This window comes from Felis catus, chromosome B2, assembly GCF_018350175.1.
Source record: "Felis catus isolate Fca126 chromosome B2, F.catus_Fca126_mat1.0, whole genome shotgun sequence".
Lineage (NCBI taxonomy): Eukaryota > Metazoa > Chordata > Mammalia > Carnivora > Felidae > Felis > Felis catus.
Window position 1 is genome coordinate 50,330,465 of NC_058372.1, and position 26,297 is coordinate 50,356,761.

At 42.9% G+C, this 26,297-nt stretch overlaps 1 protein-coding gene and 1 long non-coding RNA gene across 6 annotated transcripts in view; one reads left to right on the forward strand and one right to left on the reverse strand.

Moving 5' to 3' along the window:
- Window positions 1-5,878: 5,878 nt before the first annotated feature.
- The window catches only part of CILK1 (ciliogenesis associated kinase 1), a 59,065-nt gene continuing 38,646 nt past the window's right edge, over window positions 5,879-26,297 (reverse strand). For 4 of the 5 annotated variants that reach the window (XM_003986239.5, XM_045057650.1, XM_045057651.1 and 1 more), the window contains 9 exons: window positions 23,718-23,850; window positions 22,191-22,362; window positions 20,032-20,199; window positions 17,213-17,533; window positions 15,355-15,545; window positions 15,089-15,237; window positions 13,027-13,155; window positions 10,684-10,806; window positions 5,879-9,461 (listed from right to left, as the gene is read on the reverse strand). In XM_003986239.5, the coding sequence (XP_003986288.1) occupies window positions 9,307-9,461; window positions 10,684-10,806; window positions 13,027-13,155; window positions 15,089-15,237; window positions 15,355-15,545; window positions 17,213-17,533; window positions 20,032-20,199; window positions 22,191-22,362; window positions 23,718-23,850 (1,541 nt within the window). In that variant the 3' untranslated portion in view covers window positions 5,879-9,306. Of the gene's footprint in view, window positions 9,462-10,683; window positions 10,807-11,889; window positions 11,951-13,026; window positions 13,156-15,088; window positions 15,238-15,354; window positions 15,546-17,212; window positions 17,534-20,031; window positions 20,200-22,190; window positions 22,363-23,717; window positions 23,851-26,297 lie in introns of all 5 variants that reach the window. The other variant, XR_006597834.1, reaches the window with a different exon arrangement.
- LOC102902182 lies at window positions 15,544-17,185 on the forward strand. Its single transcript, XR_002157146.3, has 2 exons — window positions 15,544-15,692; window positions 16,894-17,185. It is a non-coding gene; the product is annotated as an uncharacterized LOC102902182 (long non-coding RNA).

Below are 26,297 nucleotides of genomic sequence, written 5' to 3' on the forward strand. Positions count from 1 at the left end.
CAATAGGGATAACAGTATCCTAACAGTCTTATTTGCCTGAATGAGAAACTAAAGCAGTATCATAAGACTCTATGATGACACAGGCTGGTGGAGAAATAAAGAGTCCTGTTATAGTAATTCTGCCACTCTACGACAGGTGACTTTAAGTCATTTTATTACTTGGAAGCCTCTGAAATTGTTCTATTCTTAGAGACCCTTGGAGTCGCTCTCATTCTGGGATAGTCTTAAACATAGTAGATAGTGTGGTGGTACATAGTAGAATCTACCTACCTGATTTGTTTTCAGTGCCCAGGGAAATCCTCAGCCCTCAACCTTTGCCCACCCACTCAGTTGTAGGTTAAAAAAAGTGCCTCAACAAAAATCCCTGAGCTTTAAAATAATAGAGCTTTAAGTCTCAGTTTAAGAGAAGGTTTATATGTAAAACACTCCAGGAGGAGGGAAACAATTGGCTTACATTCAGCCTTAGCTGTAAATGACTGATACCAAGACCCTGTCCTGACAGCAAGGTAGTTTGTCAATTTTGTTCATCTTTTCAAACAACCAACTCCTAGTTTGGTTAATATTTTCTATCGTTTTTTATTTTATTTCATTTATTTCTGCCCTAGTCTTTATTATCTCCTTTCTTCTGCTAACTTTGGGCTCAGTTTGCTTTTGCTCTTCTTTTTCTAGTTCCTGATGGCATAAAGTTAAGTTGTTAGGGATTTTCTTGCATCTTAATATGGGCATTAATTGCTGTGAACTCCCCTCTTAGAACCGTTAATACTGCATCCTACAGGTTCTAGTATGCTGGTTTTCATTTGCATTTGTCTCAAGAATCTTTTTTATCTCTCCTTTAATTTCTCCTTTGATCCATTAGTTGTTCAGGAGAGTGTTGTTTATTTTTCATGTGTTCTTGAATTTTCCAGTTTTGCTCTTTTTGTCGGTTTCTAGTTTCATGCCACTGTGGTCAGAGAAGATACTTGGTGTGATTTCAGTCTGCTTATATTTGCTAAAACTTCTTGTTTGGTGGCCTCACATATGGTCTATCCTAGAAAATGTTCCATGTGCACTTGAGAAGAAGGTGTATTCTGCTGTTGTTGGATAGAACATTCTGTATATGACTATTTGGTCTATAGTAGTATTCAAATCCACTGTTTCCTTATTGATTCTCTGTCTGGATAATCTACTCATTGTTGAGAGTGGTGTATTAAAGTCCCCAACTATTATTGTATACTGTTTATTTCTCTTTTTACCTTTGTTAGTGATAGGAAAAGATAGGATAAAATAGGCAGAGAGGGAAAGGATAGGGCCTGAGGTCCCTGGGTGGGGGAAAAAACCTATTTTGGAACAATGCTGGGAGTGTCTGACCACAGCAAACCCCCTCAGGTATAAGGTTCCTCTTTTGACTGTAACAGACCCCACCTACTTCCCCTCAGGTTTCCCTCAGGAATTTGACAAAAGACCTAAGTACGGCATAGACCACCAATGGAAATGAGCCAATCAGGAATGGACAACCCAGCACCTAGAACTATAAGGTCAATAAGGGTGGAACCTGAGAAGGAACAAGGGGGAGGGATGGGGGGGTGGGGCACAACCAGAACCTTATAAAACAAGGACCCTAGCTTATTGTCAGCAGGCATTCACTTTCTAGTGTCCCCTCTCTGTAAAGAGAACTTTCCTACTATTCTTACTTTCTAATTTATACTCTAATAACTTTTGCCTGCTGCTCATTTTGTGTCCACCTCTTCATTCTTTGAAGGGGCGAGACAATGAATCCAGGGTATTGTGGTAAAGAATCCTGCAACATTAGTTTTTGCCTTATATACCTTATATATTTAGGTGTTCCTATGCTGGGTGCATAAATATTTACATTTGTTATATCTTCTTGATGTATTGACCCCTTTAGTATTATATAATGACCTTTTTTCTCTTTTTACCATTTTTAGTTCAAGGTCCATTTTGTCTGATATAAGTGTAGCTACCTCTGATTTTTGTTGTTTATTGTTGTTACCATTCACTTGGAATGTCTTTTTCCATCCCTTCACTCTCAGCCTCTGTGTGTCTTTAAGGCTGAAGTAAGTCTATTACAGGCAGAGTATTATTGAATTGGGTTGTGTGTGTGTGTGTGTGTGTGTGTGTGTGTGTGTGTTTACCCATTCAGTCATGCTATGTCTCCTTTAACTGGAGAATTTATCCCCTCTACAGTAAAGTAGCTATTGATAGTTAAGGATTACTAATTGCCATTTTGTTCATTGTTTTCAGATTGTTTTATAGATCCATTATTCCTTGTTTCTTATCCTGCTATCTGTTTTTGTGCTTTGATGTCTTTGGTATCAGTATGTTTTGACTTCTTTATCTTTTCCTTTTGTGGAATGACAGCAGGATTTTCCCTTGTGGTTGGTTACCAGGAAGCTTACACAAACTGGTAACTTACATATCTTAAGCTGATAACAGCTAACCAATAGAATTCTTTTTTTCCTGAGTTTATTTATTTATTTGGAGAGAGAAAGAGGAGAGAGAATTCCAAGCCAACTCTGTGAGGTCAGCCCAGAGCCTGACGCAGAGCTCAACCTCACAGTTCGAACTGTGAGATCATAACCTTAGCTGAAATCAAGAGTTGGGTGTTTATCTGACTGAGCTACCCCATGACCAATAGAATCTTTACACTAGTACTTTTCTCCCCCCTTCACATTTTAGGTTATTGTTGTTACAATTTACATGTTTTTTATATTGTGCGACTAATAGCAGATTACTGTAGTTACGGTTATTTTCATTACACTTGTTTTTGTTTTTAACTTTTAAACTAGAGATTTATGTGAATTATGCATCACTATGATTATATAGCAGAATCTAACTATGACTACATATTTATCATTACCAGTGAGATTTATGCTATCTTTTCATGTTTTTATGATGTTAATTAGGGTTCTTTTACTTTCACTCAAAGAAATCTTAGCTTCCTTCATAAGGCAGGTCTGATGATAATGAATCCCTCTGCTTTACTTTGTTCGGCGAAGTCTTTATCCCCCCCTTCATTTCCAAAGGACAGCTTCTCTAAGTAGAGAATTTGGGGCTGACAGTTATTTTCTTCCAATATTTTGGATATGTCATCTCATTCTCTCCTAGCCTGAAGAATTTCTATTGAGAAATCCACCAGTAGTCTTATCAGGGTTCTCTCATATGTAACCTCTCTTTAATTCTTTCTTTGTCTTTAACTTTTGACAATTTAATTATAATATGTCTTGGTGTAGCCCTTTTTGGGTTAAACCTATTTTGAGTCTTTTGGTCCTAATGGATCTGGATGTCTACTTCTCTCCCCAGGTTTGGGAAGTTTCCAGCATTATTGCTTTAAATATACTTTCTGTCTCTTTCTCTTTCTCTTCTCCTTCTTAGAATTCCCATAGTATGAATACTGTTTCATAGTGTGTCCCATAACTCATGGTGTCCCATAATCCTGGTAGGCTTTCTTCACTCTTTCATTCTTTTTTTCCTTTTGCTCCTCTGACTGGGTTATTTCCAGCGTTTCATCCTCCAGGTTGCTGATTCTTCTACATGGTCAAGTCTACTTTTGAAACTGATGAATTCTTCAGTTCAGTTATTGTATTTTTTGACTCTAGGATTTCTAGGGTTTGGTGGGTTTTTTTTTGTGGGTTTTCTTTTCTTTTCTTTTTTTTTTTTTTTGATGGTTGCTATTTCCTTGTTGAACTTCTCATTATTTTTCATGTATTGTTTTCCTAATTTCGTTTAGTTGTCTGTGTTTTCTTACAGTTCACTAAAATTTCTTAAGAGTATTATTCTGAATTCTTCATCAGACAGTTCATAGTTTTCCATTTCCCTTAGGGTCAGTACTCGAAGCTTTATTAGTTTCCTTTGGTGGTTTCATATTTACTTGACTTTTTTGGGACCCTTGATTCCTTACATTGGTATCTGTGTATTTGAGTAATGGGGCTCCTCTTCCAGACTTTACAGATTTTCCTTGGGAGAGACAGTTCTTCACCAGTCAGCTCAGTTTGGGTTTCTGGGTGTGTCTGCTGGTAATGTCTTTGGACAGAAGAGGCCTACTATTATGGTCTATTTTTGGGTGAGGCAACTGTTCAAGCACTGAGGATGGGGATGGGAGAATGTGCCACTGGCTGCGAACAGTTGGCTAGGACTGCTGGCTTGGTTCCCTCCCTAAGTGAGGCTGTAGGATGGGCTCCGCAGTTGCCTGACTTCTCTGGTGAGGCTTGCTAGATGGTCAGGACTGGGGGCTATATTCAGTAACAGATGTGTCTATGAATTAACTTCCTTGCCTTAGCAGGATAGCAGGACAGAACCAGGATCTATATCTCATTGTTTGCGAACCCAAATCAAGCCAGAATGTGCACTGAATTTTGTGGTTAAGTAAGGCCATTGGTTTTGTTCTGCAGATGCAGAAAGCCACGGGCTGTGTTCTGTGCTCAAGTGTCACCATACGTGGGACTGTTGAATGGGCGACACAGTTCTCCGTGTGTGCTCTGGTTAGGTTCCCTCATTGGATACCCTGAAGCCTGTATTCAGTGATGAGCAGAACTACGAATCAGATTCCCTGCCCGGGTACAGCAAGGAGAAGCACATCTAAAGCTGGTAAAGCTCTTTTTTGTCGTCTTAATTCAAGCCCACCCACACCCCAGTTCCCTGACCAAACAGGCCCACTGGCTTTGCTCTGCAAACTGTAGGCTCTGTCTGCTTCTAGGCTTGTGTACTGCTGGCCTACATAGCTTCCAGGTGTTTTTGCCAGCCCTTATGGTCAGATGGGGCCAGAAGACACTCTCTACAGCTAGTGGGGCCAGGTCTCAGCTCTCTTGCCTGGGTGGGAGGGGGAGGGACTGCTCCAGGCTACAGTCAATTTCCCCAAACTGGCTCTCAGCTTAGGAGGAGCCAGGAGCTACCCTCAGCCTTGGCTGTGAATCAATCCCCCTGCCTGTGCTAGCATAATACTCTGCACCTGATACTGGTTTTGCTCTTGTAGGGGATCAGCTCTATTCAGCCACCTCTTAACTTGGATGCTGCTGGGCCACACAGCCTCCAAGAGTCATTGCCAGCCCTCCTGGGCAGATGGCACTGGGAGATGGTCCACAGCAGATAGGGCTGTGATTCAGCTTCTTGCCTGGGCATGGACCAGCTGAGCTCAATGTCAGTTGAGCTCCACTGGTGAGCAGTGTTCTGATGGGAGGGGCACGCTTTGGGATTCAGCAATTCATGTTTTGTAAACCACGTTCTTAAAAAATTCTTTCAAGGATTCAAAGAGTGTTCGGGAAATGAATTCCCAGTGGAATCTGGTACGTAATTCACAAAGTGATGAGTTTCTTTGGAAGGTTTATATTGTACATAGGAGTATGCTGTGAAAAGCTAAAATCATACAAGGTAAATATTAATCATGATGAATGACAAAATCGGCAACAAGAAATTGTTTCCACCTTTTTTTATATATATATTCCTACTCACCTAATTTGCTAAATGCTAAATTTAAAAAAAAGCCTCCAAAAAAATAAATACAAAAATGAAAGTCTCCAGATTGCAGGATAACTCTGCACACTGCTGCTCTAAACGTATGCTTCCAATTCCATGGCAGGAACACTGCGCTAAGCATTAAGGAGAAGTTCTAAAATGTCAAAATTCCACATTAGGAAACACTTATCTTTTTTTTTTTTTTTTTCAATTTTAGAAGCGGGGGAAGGGTAGAGAGAGAGTAAGAGAGAGAATCCCAAGCAGGCTCCAAGCCCCGTGCAGAGCCCGATTTGGGGCTCAATCTCCTGACCCTAGGATCATGACCTGAGCCAAAATCAAGAGTGGGACGCTCAAATGACTGAGCCACCCAGGCGCCCCCTAATGTTATCCTTTGATGGAAGAATAACGAAAATAAAAACAGAACATTCAATCATTTTTTTTCTTAAACTGTAACTTTATTTGGAGAATTTTCCTTACATAAAGTTAACATTTTTAAACACTTTAGGACAAACTATTCAAAAAGCAACATTTTATTTCAGAAGGGGCTTGTTTCAGCGGTTTTCTGTCCTTCTATCTTCTCATCATTATGAATATTTGCTTTATAAATAAATATATTCTCAGTGATTCCCTTGTAATCAAATTAGGTGACTAAACTGCTATCAGTACTAAGATATCTGAGATCAGAAGACTGTTTGGGTCATCTCAAATTCACATTAGCACAGTGTCCATAAGAAACTGATAATACAGATTAATGCGATGCTTGCCTCCAGTTTGTCTTCTGAATGGTTTCCATGAGAAGGTCCTCACAATAAGTTATATAAAATACAGTACTTTGGTTGGATATTGTAAAAATCTTTCTAAAAATTAACCACATATATTAAACAAACAATTTGCTACAGTATGCTTTAAATGATATAAAATAATTAGCATGTCAAACATTTTCTTATAAACATATTGCTTTTGGTCATACACTGAGCTGGAACATACAGGCTGCACTCTTTTTCTCTCCTAAATGGCACAAAACAATGGCTTGATGGTAGGGAAATGCTACTTCATGAGAAAAGGTGGTGCCCATGAACTCTAGTGGTACTGGTGCTTGTACTTAGGCATTACCTTGATTTTATTCAATTTTTGATAACGTCAGAAGATGACGCAGTGTTAATTTGTTAGAAGTATATAGTCCTTTAGGCTTTATATATGAGATGTGTCTAAAAAACTGTTTGAAAATCAATTTTCTTCCTACTTAAACCCTATCATACATAAGCTGGGTGAGTGCTTAGTAATTAATGGAATTTTATTGTCAGATGAACAATCATACCAAGAGTAGTTTTTATGCCCAGGAAGCTTGCCTTGCAGTTTACACATGTACCCCTTGGCATACCACCATCACTGGACCTTTGGGCTTGGAGTGAGAGCTGTCCTTGTACCGTTTCCTAACATCCCAAAAAGCTTTCTGACTGGAAATGAGGTATAGTCACGAATAGGTACAGTGAAAAAAATAGATGTACCAGGTAGCATGTGATTTTCACTTACCAAAAAATGGTCACTATTCCCTTTTATAGTAAACAGCTTGTATACACATGTGCCCTTTATCCATTTCAGGGGGAAAAAAAGAGAACTTCCTAGGATTTTGCTAGTTCTTTAGAATTCACATTGCTTTTTCAGTCTTCTGTTTTTCTAAACCGCACATCTGCTGCTCAACTTTCGCGTGGATAAACATATTCAGCTTCCTAAGGGGAGTTGTTTACTCACAAATAAAGGAAAACATAAGAGGATGAAAATGGAGATATTTTCTGAGTTTGGGCCCACAAAAGTATTAGAAAAACAAGTTTATAATGTGTAACAACCAGGTAACTAGGTTTTTTAATTTAAAAAATGTAATGACCTTAACATAAGCTAGAGGGCCACACATATGATATTCACAATCCATTAGCTTCTCTAAGAGGTATGTACAATTTAAAACCAGCTTTCCAGCAAGCTGGGTAAGGTTACAGATTCACTTACTTTTTATACATAATACAGAAAGGGAAAATAAATATTAATCGCAGTAAAGGACTCATCTCTGAAAACACACTTTCTGTTGCTTTAGATAATGAGTTGAGCATATAATACAGAAGTGAATTCAGCTTCAAGTTGTGCTTACATATACATATTTGTTTTCTGAAGCTTTGCTGCCAGTTTGTTAACAGAAAATATTACCTACCAAATCCACATCCATCATGTGCTTTTCTTGTGCCCCTAGGGATCATAGTGCTTGGTCAAGTACATTTTTGAGCCAGATTCTTCAAAGCAAAAATTACTCCGTGATTTAGATTAGGGCTCTTAGGGAGCCATGGCAATTTGTTCAGGCTGCAACATGTTACTAATACGTCAAGGCAGTCATTTACCAACTTATTGGGTTGAATCAAATCAAAGTGCCAATATTCACTGCAATGTATCTTTTTAACCTACAGAAATGACAACTTCATGTGGCTCAATTTGCTGTACGTTGGAACCTGGAACCAAATAAGAGTAGCTTGGCAGAATGTGAGTCAATGTGCTATTGAGTTTGTATCTTGTTCACCGGCGGAGACCTTCCCTCCTGCCTTTCAGGTAACCATGGGTGGAGGCACAATGCCCTACAGAGATGGATGAAGAGTGGACCTTTTGTCTTTTTCTGTCTCCAAACTAGCTTTGTCGTTTTCAAAATTGCTGTAAACATTCCTCTCAATGGAACAGCCTCTGCCCAACAAATAGAGTTCCCACTGTGTGAAGAAGCTACACAAGGGTTAAGAGTTCAAATGTGGCACGCTATGGACACTAGCATCATGGTAACCGTGACTTCCCAGGTAAGTTCCTGCTCCCCAACGTGCCCTGAGAGTTTAGCTAGGACAGAAGATTATTCATTGTTTGTTCCTAGCCAGGCCTGGAGAACTAAGCTGAATGCAAAATCTGATCACTTATTATAATAAAAAACCCTTCTGCTGCTTTGAAACTTAGCTTTTTGGTCATGCATCCTGGCAGGGATCGAAGTTTAACTGACTGTGTTAACCTTTATGTTAAAAACCTGTTGGCCTGAAAAGCTTCCCTTCTGTGGGAACTTACACAGTTTGATTTCAAAAATAGAAGAAAAATAGAATATGACGGCCTAGCGTGGTAAAGCTCGGTTTCATTCGCTTATCTCCAACCACCGTAAAGCGTTGTTGTAAACATTTCAAAAAATATTTACTTAAGAGTTCTTTCATTTGGGAAACAAAATGAAATGAACTGCATAATGGTACTTTCAGAACAGCACAGTGGTATCAAAAAAGTCAAACGAATAACATGATATTGAGAAAAGCAGAAGATCATTTCTCTAGGGCTGACACTGGTCCAAGAGAGCCTGAAGTGCCAATGTGCCACATTTAAAATGTAACCACTTCACAAATATCTGCACGCATTGAGTAAATAACCCTCTATCATGTAGCCTTAAATTGCACCCCTGTTGCAATACTGCATCAATATTATTAAATTTTTAAAAATCTGTATAAAATATTATCTGGAACCCCAAAGGAAAGTCAATTAATTTTTAAAAAGTTCATTACAAAGTTGACTGTATAAAATGCTAAAACATAATCCATATATACAAAATGCCGCTGTTTAAGAAAATAATGGGACCCAGTTTTAGAATAAAATAATTTTGTACAAAAAAAGGGTACTGCGTTCAAATCAATATTTAAAAAAAATTTTTTTAAAGAATATTGAAATGTCTTCGTTCAGAAGAACAACTATAAAGTGTTGGTTTGCTTTTACACCATCCGCAAGCTTCTTGCCAGCAGAACACCAGTTGGTGGAGGGACCGTGTCCTGCTTTCCTGCACCCCCAGAAGCTTCGGCACAGTCATCGCCGAGACGCGTACTTCGAAGCCCAGTCCGTCCGGCCATGCACTGGCTGGGCAGCCGGAGGCCGGGGCATCAACCCAGGAGTGCTTCTAGGCTGGGTGTGGAAAAAAGGTCGCCCAGGATGAGGTCTCACGGCCTTCAGGGAAGAATAGCCTGCAATTAGAGAGGAAGGCAGGTCTGACTGATGTGGGGACTCATGCAAACAAAGCAAGTAAGTAAGTGCATCTTGGCGACAAAATATCGGAAAATGAGAGTTCAAGAGAAGCACCGGCCTGCGTCTTACAGTCTTCCCTCTCTGTCAAGGACGACAACACTCTATAGTTGTCAGGCCAAAAATACTGGTGTCAATCCTGACCCCTCCCTTTTTTTCACATCCCACTTGTCATTGGTCAGCAAATGCTCCCGGCTCTACCTTCCATATGTACTCCGAGCCAGACCAGCTCAGCTCCTAGCACTCTGGCCCATCATTCCTTGCCTGGATCACGGCAGCAGCCGGTTTGCTTCCCTGCTTCCAACCTTGTTTCCCACTTTCAGTCTAGTGACAGCCAGCACTGCAGTGACGCTGGAAGATGGAAGTCCGATCACCCCATGCCTCTGCTCGAGACCCTCCAGTGGCTCTCCCATGTCATTCACGGTGAATGACAGAACGCTTACGTTAGCCTGCAGGGCCTCATACCACCCGGTCTCCTGTCACCTCTCTCTCTTGCCCACTCCCCTCCATCATTCACGTCACCCCTGTCCTCTGCCTCCTTGCTCTTGCTTGAACAGGCCTGGGCTCTCCTGCCTCCAGGCCCGTGCACTAGGAACCCCGTGCTGGGGACAGTCTCACCCTCACTGACTGGGTGGCTCACTCACCTCTTTCACACCTTCACTCAACATCTCCTTTGCAGTGAGGTCTTCTTTGGGCTATGGTCTTTAAAAACTACAGACTCCAGAGGTGCCAGGGTGGCTCAGCTGGTTGAGAGTCTGACTCTTGATTTTGGCTCGGGTCCTGATCCCAGGGTTGTGGGATTGAGCCCCTGAGTATGGAGTCTGCTTAAGATTCTCTCTCTCAAGTCCTTCTCTGTCTCTCTCCCCGCCTCTGCCCCTCTCCCCGGCTCATGTTCTCTCTCAAAAAAAAAAAAAAAAGAAAAAAAAATGCACACTCCAACCTCCACATTCCCTATACCCTGCCTAACTTTATTTTTCTCCCTAGCATTGGTGAGCATCTGATTCGGTTGTCTGTAGAGTGCAAGTTCATGGGACAGGGCATCCTGTCTGTCTCCTTCACTGGTGGATCCTGGCACCATGGCAGCAGACTCCGGGCCTGGCACAAAGCAGCTACTCCATAACCACCTGCTGCATTCATTCATGAATAATCTGAAATAGAACTTACCAGGGGAAGGGTCTGGAATAGGTGCCAAGTGTACCCTCTGCATAGCAGAACCAACTTCTTTTTTTAGAAAGGAGGGGATATAGTTTCCAGTCAGTCCACTAGAACTTGTAGAGCCGGAACCAACTGATACACAAAAGCAAAAGCTCATTACTACACAAAGACACGTGCATGTAACATCAACAGAGTTAAACAGGTGCGGAACAATACAGAACTGGGACCTTACTTTTATAGGGGAAGTATGATAAGAACAGTGAATTCCGAGCAGAGCACTCCTCCACAGCACACTGTTGGAAAGACTGGGGAGAGGGACAGCAAAGACAGTGCCTCTCCTATAGCCTGCACCCACACCAAGTCCAGTTGGTTGGCTGGTCGGTTAAAAAAAGGAAATGCGCAGTTTTCTTTCTTTTTTGGGATAATAGGTTTAGCCTGTTCTGAAATCTGTGTTTTTTCATTCCATAACACAGAACAGTTATCCTTCCTCAGTATATACAAATTCTAGAATACAGCTAAGCGATAATTAATTTAGCCAGCCTCTAACTGATCGGCACACAGATTGTCTTAATTATTTAGCAATTACAAGTAATTCTACACTAAACGTTATTGTTTGTAATCAGAAAAGTTAATGATTATTACATTATATTAAATATATTCACTTCTTATGGTGCTTTTCTATTGAGACTGCTTTAAGGTCTGGAACTGTATGCTACTCATCTTAGTTATTCTAGGAGCTCAACAGGATGCTTTATAGATAGCCAGTAATCAACACACATCAGATGGATGAATGGATATCTAGAAGCCTTATCACTAAGACTTAAGGTACACACAGAACAATGACAAATGTTATTATGGGCCATTATACAAATGGGAGTTACAGCCAGTAGGAAAAGAGGGAATTTGTGGTAGAGTTGCTGTGTGTCTTCACAACTCAGTGTTCCTAGCAACTGCTTAGTTGAGGCAGAGTGGCAATGCAGGTGTGAGTTGTATTATGCTAGAGCACATTTTGCATTTTTGGTGAATAGATATGGAAAAAAAAAAAAAAGTGGGAAGAGAATTTGAACAGGTCCCAAAAGGGAAAAAGCGTATAGCCAATAAACACAAGAGAAGATGCTCAACCTCATTAGTACACGAGGCATGCAAGTTTACGCCACAATAAGATGCCATTTCACGCCCATCACATCAGCACACATTTTGCAATCTTGACAGTACCAAGTGGCATCAAGGATACAGCACAACTCCCAGACCCCGCTGGAGAGCAATTTGGCAACATCTGTAAAGTCAAAGATGAGCACACCCTTTAACTGAACATGTTTACATTTATACCCAGAGGAACCTTCACACAGGTGCACAACAATGGGGTCCAACAAGGTTCCTTCGGTGCTCTAATAGCAAAGATTGTTCACAGTTTACACATTCATCAAGAAGAAAAGAGTAAATAAATTATGGTCCAGTAAAAGTAATAAAATTATGGTGTGGCATAGTTATATATATTATATATGTTATACAGTATATAATGTGATGTATCTTACATGTATGTGTGATTGCTACATCACAATATACATCCAGAATTATGTTCACATTAATTTTTGAACATGCAAAAACATACTATGTATTTCATATATCTTTTAAAAATGCATAGAAACAATTAACACCCAAATCAGGAGAGGGGAAGAGAGAAAGGGTAAGGCCTAGAGAGTGGGCTTCGTGTGTATTTGCCAACTTTGATTCCTTGAGTTGGTGGGGAGTATGTGGAGGTTGATGCATCATTTTGTTCTTTTTTGGGTTTCTCAAAATAAATGAACACATAACGGATAAAGCCAGGAGAAGTGATGCCCAGATGTTTACCTGACAATGTGGAAAGGGAAGCAGCATGTGGCAGGGTTGCCTGAGTGAGAGAAAATGACATGGTGGACTGGTCTGCTGGGAACGGGGTTAGCCAGCCTGGAAGGCTTATGAAATTCACTTACTCATTTAAAAAAAAGTAACGATGGCCTTCTGAGCTGTCCACCTTCCAACCAGAAGGGGTTGGGGGGCTCTGGGTCATCAGAGGGAGGGGACGAGCTGGAGCAAGGTGGATGGGGCTGAGGTGGATGGCCCGCAGGGCAGGGCCTCGGGAAGTCAGGCAAGCCCCCCCCCCCCCCCCCCTCCTGAAGGCAGACCCTGAAGCAGCTGGCTGGGTCCCCAGAGCCTGCTGCCAAGAAAGAGACAGGATTAAAGGCCTGGAAAAGGGGCCCTGGGTTTCCACACCAGAAAACTTTCGTTTCCACAGCTTGTCTCTCTGTACCTGCCCTGCCACATTCAGAGAATTTGCCTCTTGTCATTTAGGAAGTAATAACCACTACTCACCTGAATTTATTTTGCTGATTACCGATACTGTCCCTGAAGATTTTCCAGACAAACCAGAACTAGACCATGGGTTAGATGGAATGAAATCCTTGCCTGGATTTGGAAGTATGCCATTTCTTATATTTATTCCTAGTGGGGAAGAAATGATTTTCAAATGCAAAAAAAGTACATCTTAAATCTTGCACCAGATTTTGTGACGAAGTTCTCACAGAACCTAATTTGTCCAAATTTCCTGTGGTTCAACAATTGGAGCAAGAACCGACCAGGCTGTTTTCTGATAGATGGCAGAGGAAAGATGCCATCCTTGGGTTTAGCATCCTGTCTCACTGGTGGGCAGCCTGAGAGAGGTCTCCTAAGCTTCTCCCGACAGGCGTGTCTCATGTCTCTTGTCCTGGCCCATCTCGTGCTGTCCTGACATCCCTACCTGTACCCCTTCAAGGGCCACTGCCTTTCTGTCACCTTCCCAAGGTTTTTTTCCACCCCCTTCCACCCCACCAGCTCTGCAGCCCCTGCTGTCCTCTCTGCATCCAGTCCCCCAGATCCATCTTCTCCCCTGACCTGGACCATTAGCGCCATCAAGTGCTGGTGACTCGGGTCTGCACCGGTGACCCTCACTGACTCCCTCATTCCCAAGGCTGCCTTGACCTTAATCAATCACCTCAACTTTAAGCCAAACCACCCACTAGACCGCCCACTTTCCCATTTATGTCAAGCACTGCAGCTATTTTTCAGAACTGAAAGACTGAATTCATCTTTTATCCTTTTTCTTCTCCTAGAGCCAAAAAGAAATAACTCTCTAATTCCCTCCCTGCTCCCTTGGGCCTGTGGTCACTGTAGCTTGAGTCTTTGCACCTGACACCTGGACCACTGCTGGACCCTGCCACCTGCTCTCTCTTCTTCCAGGTCATCCTGGGAGGCCAACCAAGGGCAAGGAGTCAACACATCAGCAGGGCCTGCCGTTCCCACCTCTTGTCCCTGGGACCCACAGCCCCAGCTCCGAGTCACCATGCCCCTCACCTGCATGAGAGCTATGGCCTGGCCTCATCCACTCAGCACACAGATAGACATAAACCCAGCATGCTCCCCAACTAAAACCCTTCGACAGCTTCTTGCTGCTTATGAAATAAATTCCAAGTGTCTCGCAAGACTCCCAAAGATGCCTCATGCCTCACACTATCACCCCCTTACAATGCTCTGGCCACACTGGCCTCTCTGCCCTTCCCCTCACAAGCCACGCCCTTTCTTGCCTCCCCGGCCTTTGCACTTGCTGCTTCCTCTGCCTGGATTGTTCTGCTCATTTTTTCTTCCCCATTCTTTGGGGCCCAGTTGCTCAGAGAGGCCCTTCCTGAGCCCTCTATCTACAGTTGTGCCTCCTCCCTGCCTTATATCACTCTTAATGTGACTTATCACCACCTGAACTACTGGTTGTCTACTTGTTTAGGGTCTGTCTCCCTCCCACTAGGATACAACCTACATGGGGGCGAAAGTATTGTCTGCAGGGCTGCTGTACGCAGTTACTGCATGGACTGTGATACCACTGCAGACTGCGGTCCCCGTAATTTCCTGAGTGCCTAGCACACATCAGGTGCTCAGCACATATTTACTGACAGAATGAACTTATGAATGAACGATAGGCTGTAAGCTTGGAATCCAGAGAATCTGGAGAGGCTCGGGCACCCATCAAACTATAGCATTTATGCTTACCCCCTGTAATACCACCAGAGAGTGTGACTGAGCTCTTACTCTGGTCTCCTGAGAGCACACAGGGCTGCTAATGTTTCCTAAACCTGGTCTGCTGCTGGGGCCTCGGGCATGCCGCCTGGCTCTCGCCAGTTCCTTGCTCCCAGGGGCTGGACCCAGTTTCCACTACCTTTTTTTATCTTAGGCGACTCTAGAACATAAAAACGTGAGGCCTCAGCAAGTATTTTTATGATGTTCCCACCAGTTCCGACGTTCTAGAAGCCCCTAAGCACTTGCCTTCCAAAACAGAATCTTTGTGAATATGACTCCAGGGAAATGGTTTCTTATCAATGACAAGAGCAAAGGCAAGTATTTCCGTTACCGGGCAAGTATCGGGAGTGCTTCAAGTAGTGCTGCTTGGCCGCGGACCTCAGGGTCGGGGTGTCTCGCCTCTGATAAGAGGTCTGGGTGGGGGCGCTATTTCCTGTACCGATGGGCTCAGAGGGCTTCAGGTCCAAAACACTCTCAAATCTGAAGTAAGGGAAGGTGACTTAGGTCAGCATGAGATCGACAGCATCATCAGAAAGGCACAGATCATTTCACAAGTCCCAGATCTGATCTGTTTACAGACGTCAGGTGTACACTTGCCTGCAGAGGGTCTCTTCGCTCTGTCTCTTCTTGTTTTTCAGGTCCATCCTGCTGAGGGATGGACTGAAATCCAAGTCATCCAAGTCAGCCCAGTCATCGGAATCCTTTGTGGACCGGGACACAAGACCCCACCTTCTCCTACTCTTTGGCTTGATCTCCCCATTTTTGTGTTCCAGGCCAGCCAGCATTTTCTGCGTATCCAAGCATTGGGGGGACAAAGTAATACTTGGCATTAATGGAGCTCACCCATAAGGAATGCCTATTCCAAACTTCTTCGCTTATGAAAAGGAGGATCCGGGGGGCATATCATTCCCAACATGCACTGCTTATCTGAAAAGGTAACCACAGAAAGCATGTTCCCAGACCTCTGTCTCTCACATATCCTGCACAGGTCACATCAGTTTGCATCCTATGGGGACAACTGTTGTACAAGATAAGGATTTTAGAAAAGAATATAAGGTACTCCTCACACACGGGGAAGATGGTTGGGTTGTCATCTGGGCGTCATCCCTGAAAACATTAACATGCTTTAGTCTGTCCTAGAGATGCAGGAGAATTATAGCTCAGCTCAGACGTCAGTCATCCTGCTCTTTAACAGAAAAGACTGCAAATAGGCCTTCTTTGCCTTTTAGTAGACCTGGATACTATTTAATCACAGAATTAGCTACAACAAGAAATTTCTAAATACATGCTGCTTCCAAAGTTGTGGGCTGGGGTAAAGCGAACAGTCTCACACAGTATCTCACAGCGTTGGTTGGGAGCCAGCACTCAGTGAATGAACACTAGTTAACAGAAAAAAATACTACTTTTGCATAAAGGGTTAGAAAATTAGACTCGCAGGGGTGCCTGGGGAGCCCAGTCGGTTAAGTGTCTGACTTTGGCCCAGGTCATGATCTCACAGTTTGTGAGTTTGAGCCCCGAGTCAGGCTCTGTGCTGACAGCTCGGAGCCTGGAGCCTGCTTCGGATTCTGTGTCTCCCTCTCTCTCTGCCCCTCTCCTGCTCATGCTCTGTCTCTCATTCTCAAAAATAAATACACATTAAAAAAAAAAAAAAGAAAGAAAGAAAGAAAGAAAGAAAAAATCAGACTGGCAGACAGCATTATAAAGCTAACCAGTCACCTGATGCCCTGGGTTATTATTGAATCTAACCCAAACTGTTTTCTTTTGAGCACCAGCCCAAGAGGAGAAGAAAGATCTGGGCTCAATTAACAGCCTGGCATTAACAGCATTACTTGATGGCATTAATAGGAATAATAGTATACAGATTTTATTATAGCACTTTGTGGTTTTTCAAAACATCTTCACAAGCAGCAGGACCTTTGATCCTCATGCCTGGTCTGGTGGGCAAGATAGGCATGATGATCTTCCTTTTCCAGACGAGGAAACTGAGTCCTCAGGGATTAATAATAACAGTGACTAACATTTATCAAGTTCTAACAAAGTGCTAGCTACGATTTTAAATTCTTTCAAGTATTAACTCATTTAGTCCCCAAAAGAATTGTTATCAGGTAGACAGCAATTGTTATCTTTGTTTCACAGGCAAGGAACTGAGGAGCAGGAAGGCCAAGGAAACTGCGCAGGGTCACAGACCTAGGAAACAGCAGAGCGGAGACTGGAGCCTCTGGCAGTGTGAGCTGTGCGGCTCTCAACCCCGACATCACGGTTGCCTACCACGCGCACAGCCAGAACCTGAATTTAGAACTTCAACTCCAAGGCCAAAGCTCTTTTCACTATCCCATGGTATTACAAGGATACATGTATTATAATTAGACTCTATGCTGAAAAAGAAAACCTTCCACACAATAAATGGGGTCAGAGGAGGAACAGGCCAGACAAGGCTCACTAGCAAATCGCTCACCGACTGAGGATTCTTGGTATGGAGGGACGGGAAGAGCAACGGGCTTGGCTTGTCCTCTGGAAGATGGTTCAGGTGGTCTGTCCTGGAAGCCTCTGTTTTGTAGGGGTACATGAGATGCTGAGGGGGCTGGCTGGCCTGATGCTGTCTCGAAGAAATCCGTGTGTGTGGCTTGGTTGGGGGCTGGGCAGGTGGGATCGGCTTAATGTGAGGAGGTGGGCCCGCCTTTTCCAGGACATCCTTCTGTGGTTTTCCTGAATCCTGAAGGCTCTGTGTGGTGCTGCCCAGCGGATGCCCAATCTGGAAGTAAGGATATCGAAGCGCCTGGAATAACACATAGGGCTGCTTTAGGAGGAAAGTCTAGCCGGGAGGACTGACAGCATCGGGCTCACTGAGCTACATTTCATGGGACCATTTTATTACAGTTTCTTAGCCTAACCCAACCAGAAAACAGCATCTCGAACGTGTGACATTCTTTATGATTTTCCTTATCTAAAATATAAAATGTATACACTTAAAATTATTTGGATAAAGCAGCCAGTTATACTGCCATTACCTTTGCTACTTCTGAAAAGTATTCTTGCTCAACACAGACACTGGCTTGGTAACTTATTTACTATGTGCCTTAAATATAATGTTTCACCTTTCTGAGCCAATTTGCTCAGCTCACAAAAAGAAAAAAATAATATAAAACACAGAGAGCCAGTAATCCTGGAAGACTGAAGAATCAAGTGTAAAATAAGCAGGTACATTACCCCAGGAATGCCAAAAATGTAGCACAGATATAGTTAAAACTTGCCTCTCAAGAATCACGGACAAACCTTGTTCTTCTGAACAATCCAGTTTTCTAGATAGTCAAGGGATAAATCTTAAAGTGCTGGGGTTGATAATTCTTTCTGAAACATTCCCTGTATGCCCTAGTTTTTTTGAATGGAAATCACTGAACATAACATAACCCTTCTTGATGACTCTGGGACATAGTTATAAACATTTGCAATTGTTATATGTAAGTGTAGATACAGAGGCCAATAATACAGATACTCTGGTACTGATCTTAAACCCTGGCATCTAACTTGAAAAAAAGCTCAACCAACTGAGCCACCCAGGTGCCAATGACACTATTCTTAAAAGTACACATTGTTCTCTTGGTTCCTTGTTACAGAATTTCTTCTTTTCTTTTTTCTTTTAAGGTTATTTATTTTGAGAGAATGAGAGAGAGAGAGTGAGCACAAGCGACCTGGAAAGAGAAGGGGGGGGGGGGGGGGAGAGAGAATCCCAAAAAGGCTCTGCTCTGTTAGCGCAGAGAGCCTGATGTGGGGCTGGATCTCACGAACCATGAGATCATGACCTCAGCTGAAATCTAGGGTCAGATTCTTAACAAATGAGCCACCCAGGCGCTACAGAATTTTTTGATCTCTTGGATACAACCTTTAAAAAACTGGGTTCATCAGAAAGCTTTTCTTCTGCCCTCAGAATATTTGTGAATTTTATCCCCTGAAGTGCACTTCTGAGAGCTTTCCAACCCCAGCCACCCAAAGTTTTATGGTACCAAATTATGCCTCTTTCTTTTCTGAGCCTTTGGAAACGTGCTTTTCTATAATTCTTTAACCCCCAACTGTCATCTCTCCAGTGAATTCTACTGTCACATCGGTCCTATCTTCACATGTCCCTGTCACTTTTGTTTGGCCAAATCATCCTCTCTATTAGAACTGGTTACCTTCGTCCTTCTGAGCAATGTAACTCGCCAATGAGACAATTAGCAAACTTAAGCCTTGCAAGAGGCACGGGAGTGGTTGAAGCCACAGCATTACCACGCCCCTCTGGATGCATTTTACAATCTAAGACAAAGTGGCCTGGGGGAAGGCAGATTGAGAAAACAGGAGGTATGAGGCCAAGACCTACCATCTGCATGAAGGAACTGCAGTTGGTTGTACTATCTGTACTAGTTACTGGATGAGTGACTAGGGCAAACTGCTTATACTTTCTGAGACTCAGTTTTCTCACTTACACAGTGAAAACAATAACACTTATTTCATGGAATCTTCATAGGGTTAGAATCACGTAAAAACTAAAGCATCCACAAACTCTAAAGTGCTATAAAATGCTCATGGTGGTTATCATCCCAGCTCTATCTCATCTGTTGTTCTGTGTCATCTGTAAAAGGAGCAAATTGGATTTTACAAGATATTTTCAAATTCCCTTTCAACGACCAGTACTGCCTTAGAAGCAAAGTGCTACATAATCTTAACTGAGAGAGAATATATTTGAAAACATTCTCCAGGGGCGCCTGGGTGGCGCAGTCGGTTAAGCGTCCGACTTCAGCCAGGTCACGATCTCGCGGTCCATGAGTTCGAGCCCCGCGTCGGGCTCTGGGCTGATGGCTCAGAGCCTGGAGCCTGTTTCCGATCCTGTGTCTCCCTCTCTCTCTGCCCCTTGCCCGTTCATGCTCTGTCTGTCTCTGTCCCAAAAATAAATAAACGTTGAAAAAAAAAAAATTAAAAAAAAAAAAAAAAGAAAACATTCTCCAAAAGAAAGGTAAATATATCTGTTTGTTTTCATTTCCATGTATGTGGTGAAAATGAATGTATGTGGCATAGAGCTATGCCAGTTTTCAAGGCCACTATATTGCTTAAATCATTAACTATATACAGTGAGTTTCAAACTATTTTATGTTTTTATGTGTTATATACCATTAATGACATTCAATATTATTTTTCACCCATAATACCAAATAAAATACTTCCTATGAGATTGATAAGAATTATTCAGAGTCAGATACGAACTTAATACGAAATGCATCAAACAAGGAAATGGAAGAAAACCTGACTAGCTGTTGGCCGTTTCTTGGGATCCCACTGAAGCATGTCTCTCAGGAGTTGAATGGCTTCACTGCTAGCATTTGGAATCAGGGTCTTTAAGTTATTGGGTACGCACTGGGGCCAGCGGAAGTTCATTGCACTTGAAAGTTGGTAGCCTTCAGGCCAGTCGGTCTGAAACAAGGAAGAGAAAGAAAATGTTGCTTAGCTGATGTGTTGTGATAGTTTACATTCCGGTATACGTAGCCATAATGGAAAAGCAATCATATCATTATCATGTTCATACAGTGCGGCAATGTGTGTGATGAAACCCAGGGGGATGCTAATGGAGAGACTACAAAGAACATGAAGTCTGGGCAACAGTGGAAAAGACACTGAATTTGCCACCAACTTGTTTTATAACCTTAACACGACATGGTTCAAATTAGTATTTTCCTAATTGTGTTCCATGAAACAGAGGTTTTAGAAACTGCTAATGAGAAATTTTGCAAGGGGGGGGGGGATAATAAAACAAAACACCTTGTCTCCAATTAAATAAATTTGTGATACCCTACATATTACAATATCCCCATCTTGAGGATTCAAAATAAATATGCTAAGAAGTCCAACAGTAAAAAAAGCTGTTTCACTCAGTCTAAAGGTCTCCACTGCTTCATGCATCATTCCCATGGGACACTAAATTTTGGAGGATATGACAGAAAATGATGAACAAATAATCTTCAAGGTCCCTTCTAGTTCAAACACTCTACTATTTTAGAAAACACATTCTGGTATAATTGCTTTTATTTTTTGTAAGGTAAAATGGCACTAAGGCTAGATTATATGATTTATTCACTTAGATAGTTACTGGGTGCTTACTACATGCTTAGCCCTTGTTGGGTATCCAAAAATAATCCAATATAAATCCTGCCCTTAAGGATGCCACTGTCCAAAAAGAGAAAATGAAACATTTATTTAAAAACACAATAATTCAGAGAAAAAAGTGATCACGGTCACAAGTGAGGTACAGGCATCCAGAAAAGGGAGAGATTCTAGCAGGAGACTCTGGAAATCTTGAAGACGTGGCACTAAAGATTCATTCAAACGATCAAAAAATTTTTGAGGGTCTGGTTTGTACCAGTAATAGTGCTAGGACCTGGGAAAATAAACACAAGGCAAAGCCTAGCCCTGGGTAAGCCTATGGTCCAGGGCACGGAGATGTACACAGACAATGATATTACAACATGGAACACAGCTGAAATGGAGAGGAGACTACAGCAGGACATAAGCAGTAACTTACAGGACGTAAGTTACTGAGGAGCCTGGAAAAAAGAGTGAAATTAGGTCAGGTGAGACATTCACGCCCGTGTGCAGAGCGCGCCTGCGCAGAGCTCGGAAGTGGGGCGCCACAAGAGCAGAGCCCGGAGGGCGCAGGTACCACATGGGAGAGAGGCCGTAAGAGTGAAGAAGGCTGTGAGGTGGGGACTCAGCAGATATTTTTAGCAGGGAGGCCGGGACCAGAGCTGACGTTTAGCTAGGGGAATCTAGCTGCAAGATAAACTGGGGGCAGGGCTTGTGGCGAAGATGCCCCAAACACAGGCGGTGGGGCAGTCACGGCTGGCCTGCGCTGGCGGTAGTGGGGCTCCCAGGTGAGAACTGGGCATGATGCGGCGGCTGCTTGCATGAGGGGAAGAGGAGTGTAAGAGAGAGAGAGAGAGAAACTCAGACCGAAGGCCGGCGTGCTGGGATTACATGGGACAGTGGGCACAAACGGGCAATGGGGGAAGGAAGATAGCCGGGAGTAGGCAAAACACAATCTGTGTCCGATGTGTTGAGTCCAAGGTGATGGCGAAGGCGGGAGGAAATCTCACAGTCGGGTAAATACGTGAATGCAGTTAAAAGGAGGGATTTCACTCAGGAGACTTCAGAATGGATGCAGGAGTCATAGCCATGATGATAAGAGATGGCAGAGAGAAGAGCAGAGGGAACCATAACACATACACTGAAGAGCAGGAGGGACGGAGGCAGCTGCTTCTGCAAACAAGGGCAGGGAAGGATCACTGAGGTGGAGGGAAAGACTGCAAGACCAGCAGGTGATCCACGGGGCCAGAGCTCTCCCGGGTGCAGGAGAAGGAGCAGGAAAAGCTGCTGGCTTTAGCCAACAGGCCTTTGATCCCTAGCATTACCTTTTTTGGTGTCCCCAACAGTTGGCAAATTTTGAAGATGGTGTCAATTTCACTGGCCCCAGGGAAGAGTGGCCTGAGGGTGTACACTTCTGCCATGATGCAGCCCACTGCCCAGATGTCAATGGGGGAGCTGTAGTTGGTAGACCTCAGGAGCACTTCTGGAGCCCTGTACCTGGAGGGACAAAGGAACTGCTGGTTATTGCTTCTCCAGGTCAGAAGTTCGATGACACACTACAATCAATTCTCAGTGAAAAGCATTCTATATTTCCTTTTTTAAGTCTTTATTTATTTATTTTGAGAGAGACAGTGCAAGCAGGGGAGGGGCGGAGAAAGATGAGAGAGCGAGAATTCCAAGCAGGCTCTGCATTTTCAGTGCAGAGCCCGATGTGGGGTTCCAACTCAGGAACCAAGCGATCATGACCTGAACTGAAGTTGGACACTTAACAGACTGAGCCACCCAGGCGCCCCGACCTTGTTTCTAATTTCTGTCTAGCTCAGTGTGGTAGGTGGACTCAGGGAGACTTGGTGGTTGCTGTGGATGCTGTCATATACTAGGGCTTCTCTGTTTCATGGTATTTTCACTGAGCATTTCTCTCCATGACTCTTCTGTACAGCATCCTTGAGAAACAGTAAGAGTGAGGAAGAGAGAAGAGATAACATAAAACTTGTTGTCTGTAGGCCACTTCTTGGTCATGGCCAGCTGCTTAAATTCTTGGGGTCTGAGGGGCGCCTGGGTGGCGCAGTCGGTTAAGCGTCCGACTTCAGCCAGGTCACGATCTCGCGGTCCGGGAGTTCGAGCCCCGCGTCGGGCTCTGGGCTGATGGTTCAGAGCCTGGAGCCTGTTTCCGATTCTGCGTCTCCCTCTCTCTCTGCCCCTCCCCCATTCATGCTCTGTCTCTCTCTGTCCCAAAAATAAATAAACGTTGAAAAAAAAAAAAATTAAAAAAAAAAAATTCTTGGGGTCTGAAAGTTTTAACAATAGCAATTAGCTGCTTTTTTTGGACAGGTCTTTGGAGAATCTTCTACACAACTCTTCTAGGAAATAGTCTTTCGTGAGGGCTATATATAAAATATTATTTATATCAGGGGGAATTATTTACAGCACAAGCTTTTAAACCTGGTACAACACCAATATACCTACAAATATGTGTTTCAAATTGTACTGTTTTTGTTAGTGAAGATTTAATATTTGTGACATTCAAATTATCCTCAGCATAATAGTATATATTTTTTAAATTTTTAAAAAATGTTTTATTTTTTATTTTTGAGAGAGAGAGAGGGAGAGAAGGAGAGAGAGAGAATGAGCAGGGGAGGGGCAGAGAGAGAGGGAGACACAGAATCTGAGGCAGGCTCCAGGCTCTGAGCTGTCACTGCAAAGCCTGACATGGGGCTTGAACTCACAAACTGTGAAATCATGACCTGAGCCAAACAAGGTCTGACGCTTAACCAAATGAGCCACCCAGGTGCCCTATAATGGTATATTTTTAAAGAAGTGCAATTAAATAATTTTGAGGAAAGAGTATTTACCATCTGGTGGATACATAGTCTGTGTATGGGGGTCTTGATCGGATCTCTCGGGCCAACCCGAAGTCTGCAATTTTCACAAGTTCTGGGCCCATGCAGAGGAGGTTCTCAGGCTTTAAGTCCCTATGAAAGAAGCCTGTGGAGACAGTGGAGAAGGAATCCAAATGCACGTTTGCTCCCACATTGCTCTTTGCAGCTGTATTTCTCTTTTTGCAATAGCTGTAACTTGAAAAGTAGCCTGGAATGACACTGAAGGCTCTATGCACAGGACTTCTTTCATTTCCCACTGATGAATTCAAAATGTAAAACAGTTCAAAAGCTGATCTTCATAATTTCTTTTTTTTTTTTTCCAAGAGAGAAAACAGCTTTTAAATGATCAAAACTCAGTTGTGGGCTGAGAGAACTTTGCAAAAAGAAACTGTCACTCAAGGAAAAAAAAAAATCATGCCTACCCTGGCCAAGTCAGCCAGAAAGAATTTGAGATTAAAACCATTTCAAAAGACAAAAGTCTTACGAGTTCTGAGAGTTTATGTCACAAGAAAACCACAAATGCAATTTTTGATTAAGGAACAAGAGATCTGAGAATATGACCTACTCATATCTGAGATTCTGGTGTGTTGCAACAAATGTTTAAGTGTTAAATGCTTATTATTTGCCTAACGAAGGAGAAAAGGTGTATCTGCAGGATACATTGTGAAAGACAAAGACAGCTCATCAAATCGGAATCCTGTCTCAGTTGCAGCAGAGTTTTGGGGGTGTGTGCAGGTCATTCAACACGCGAACCTCCAACTGTTACACTCCAACACCCACTGATCAGTGATAAATGTCTCTGAATAAATGCCTCTGAAAACCTAAAACCTTCCACTTGTACAGAGCATCATTGACAGAGACATCATTCTAGGTGACTCTAAATCTCACTGGAACACAAAAACTGGAAATACAACTCCGTGAACGCTGCTGATGGTGTTATTTGTCCTGTGCTGTCATTATCAATGTTGTGAAAGGTGGATCCCAACTAGCACATTATGGGAGTAATCACCAGCCAGCATGGAAGAGCCACACTATTCCTTGACAACCTCTATGCTGAAAACGCTCAGATCTACATCTCTGATGTGCCTTTCCTACCCTTCTCTGGACCTGCGTCTCCAACAGGGTATGTCACTGTCTCCCCCCATTAACCTGTTCCAAACCACTTTTCTCCTTTCCCAAATCATCTCTCCTTCCCAAACCTTTCGATAAGATATCCCGGTTTCTTGTAGTTATATTGGATCCTTCCCAAACAGCCATGGAAATATGTTCTGTTTCTCACCCAAATATCTCCATCTGACCCCTCCTGCCCTTTTATACTCCTTCCTCCTAAATCTTTGCTTTCCTCATCCATCCCTACACTGCCACTTTCTGGTAGGCCTTTCTCACCCCAGCTTCTCTGGATTACTACACTTCCTGATAATTTAAACACTGTCTTTCCCTTGTCACTGACACACACACAAACACACACACACACACACACACACACACACACACACACACACACACAAGCACCCATGACTCCTTTAAGTTATTTAAGAAGCTTGAACTCCTTTCAGTCTACCTACAGAGATAGACTTCTTTTCTAATACTTATCACCAGTATGTGTAAAGTGTGTTCCAATCACATAAAATCCCTCATTTCCTTCAGGTTCACTGCGTCTATTCCCATTAACAATGTTGTACCCTTGTTCCCTTTTATCTGTGTCGATCCCAATCTTTGCCATCCTTTGAGACCTGTTTTGAGTTTCCCTTCTTCCAGGAAGCCATTCAAACTATGCTAGCCTTCTTCACTCATTCATCCTACCAATATATATTCACTGAGGGCCCACTCCAGCCCAGGTACTATGTGAGGCTCTGTGGATTCAGAAGCAACTTCAATGGGCATAGTTCTTGCCCTGGTGGACATGACAGGCTCTCCCTTCTGAGCTTGAGCAGATTCTACCATTTTCAAGTATATTGACTATCTCTCTATAATTAGATGGAGCACTTTTAAGGGTAGAGGCTACAGATCTATTTCTTCTGAATGCCTAGCACTGTGGCAGGAGCATGATGGTTTCATAAGGTAGTCTTATTGACAGAACAAAGGACTTCAGTAGGTTTGTAGCGAACATGAAGGAGCTTAATGGAGACAAATCTATCTTGGTCAAGTAGACAGGGACAACAGAGGGAAGACTAGGAGGCAGGAAGTCTCACAAGATAGCAACTGAGAACTGAGAAGACCAGTGACCCTGAAGTAGTGTGGGAAACATTGAGGGCTCAGAGCAGGAAGTCCTCAGCATGGGGGGAGTTCCAGCAGGACTAAATCTAAGATTCAAGGCTATTTCCCCAAAACCCTCTCTGCTCTAGAGGAAGGGGAGGGTAACTGTGATGTAGTCATACTTGAACATGCACTAGATGTCACACACTATGGAAAGCAACAGTGTTTTTTAATCAAAAGACACTCCTCTCTGTTCACCTGGTGAAGACACCAGAGCTTGGTATCAGGTCACACTCCAAATGGATGGTATTATGGCATAATGATGCATCTGCAGGCAAATGGCTAAGATGCACAAAA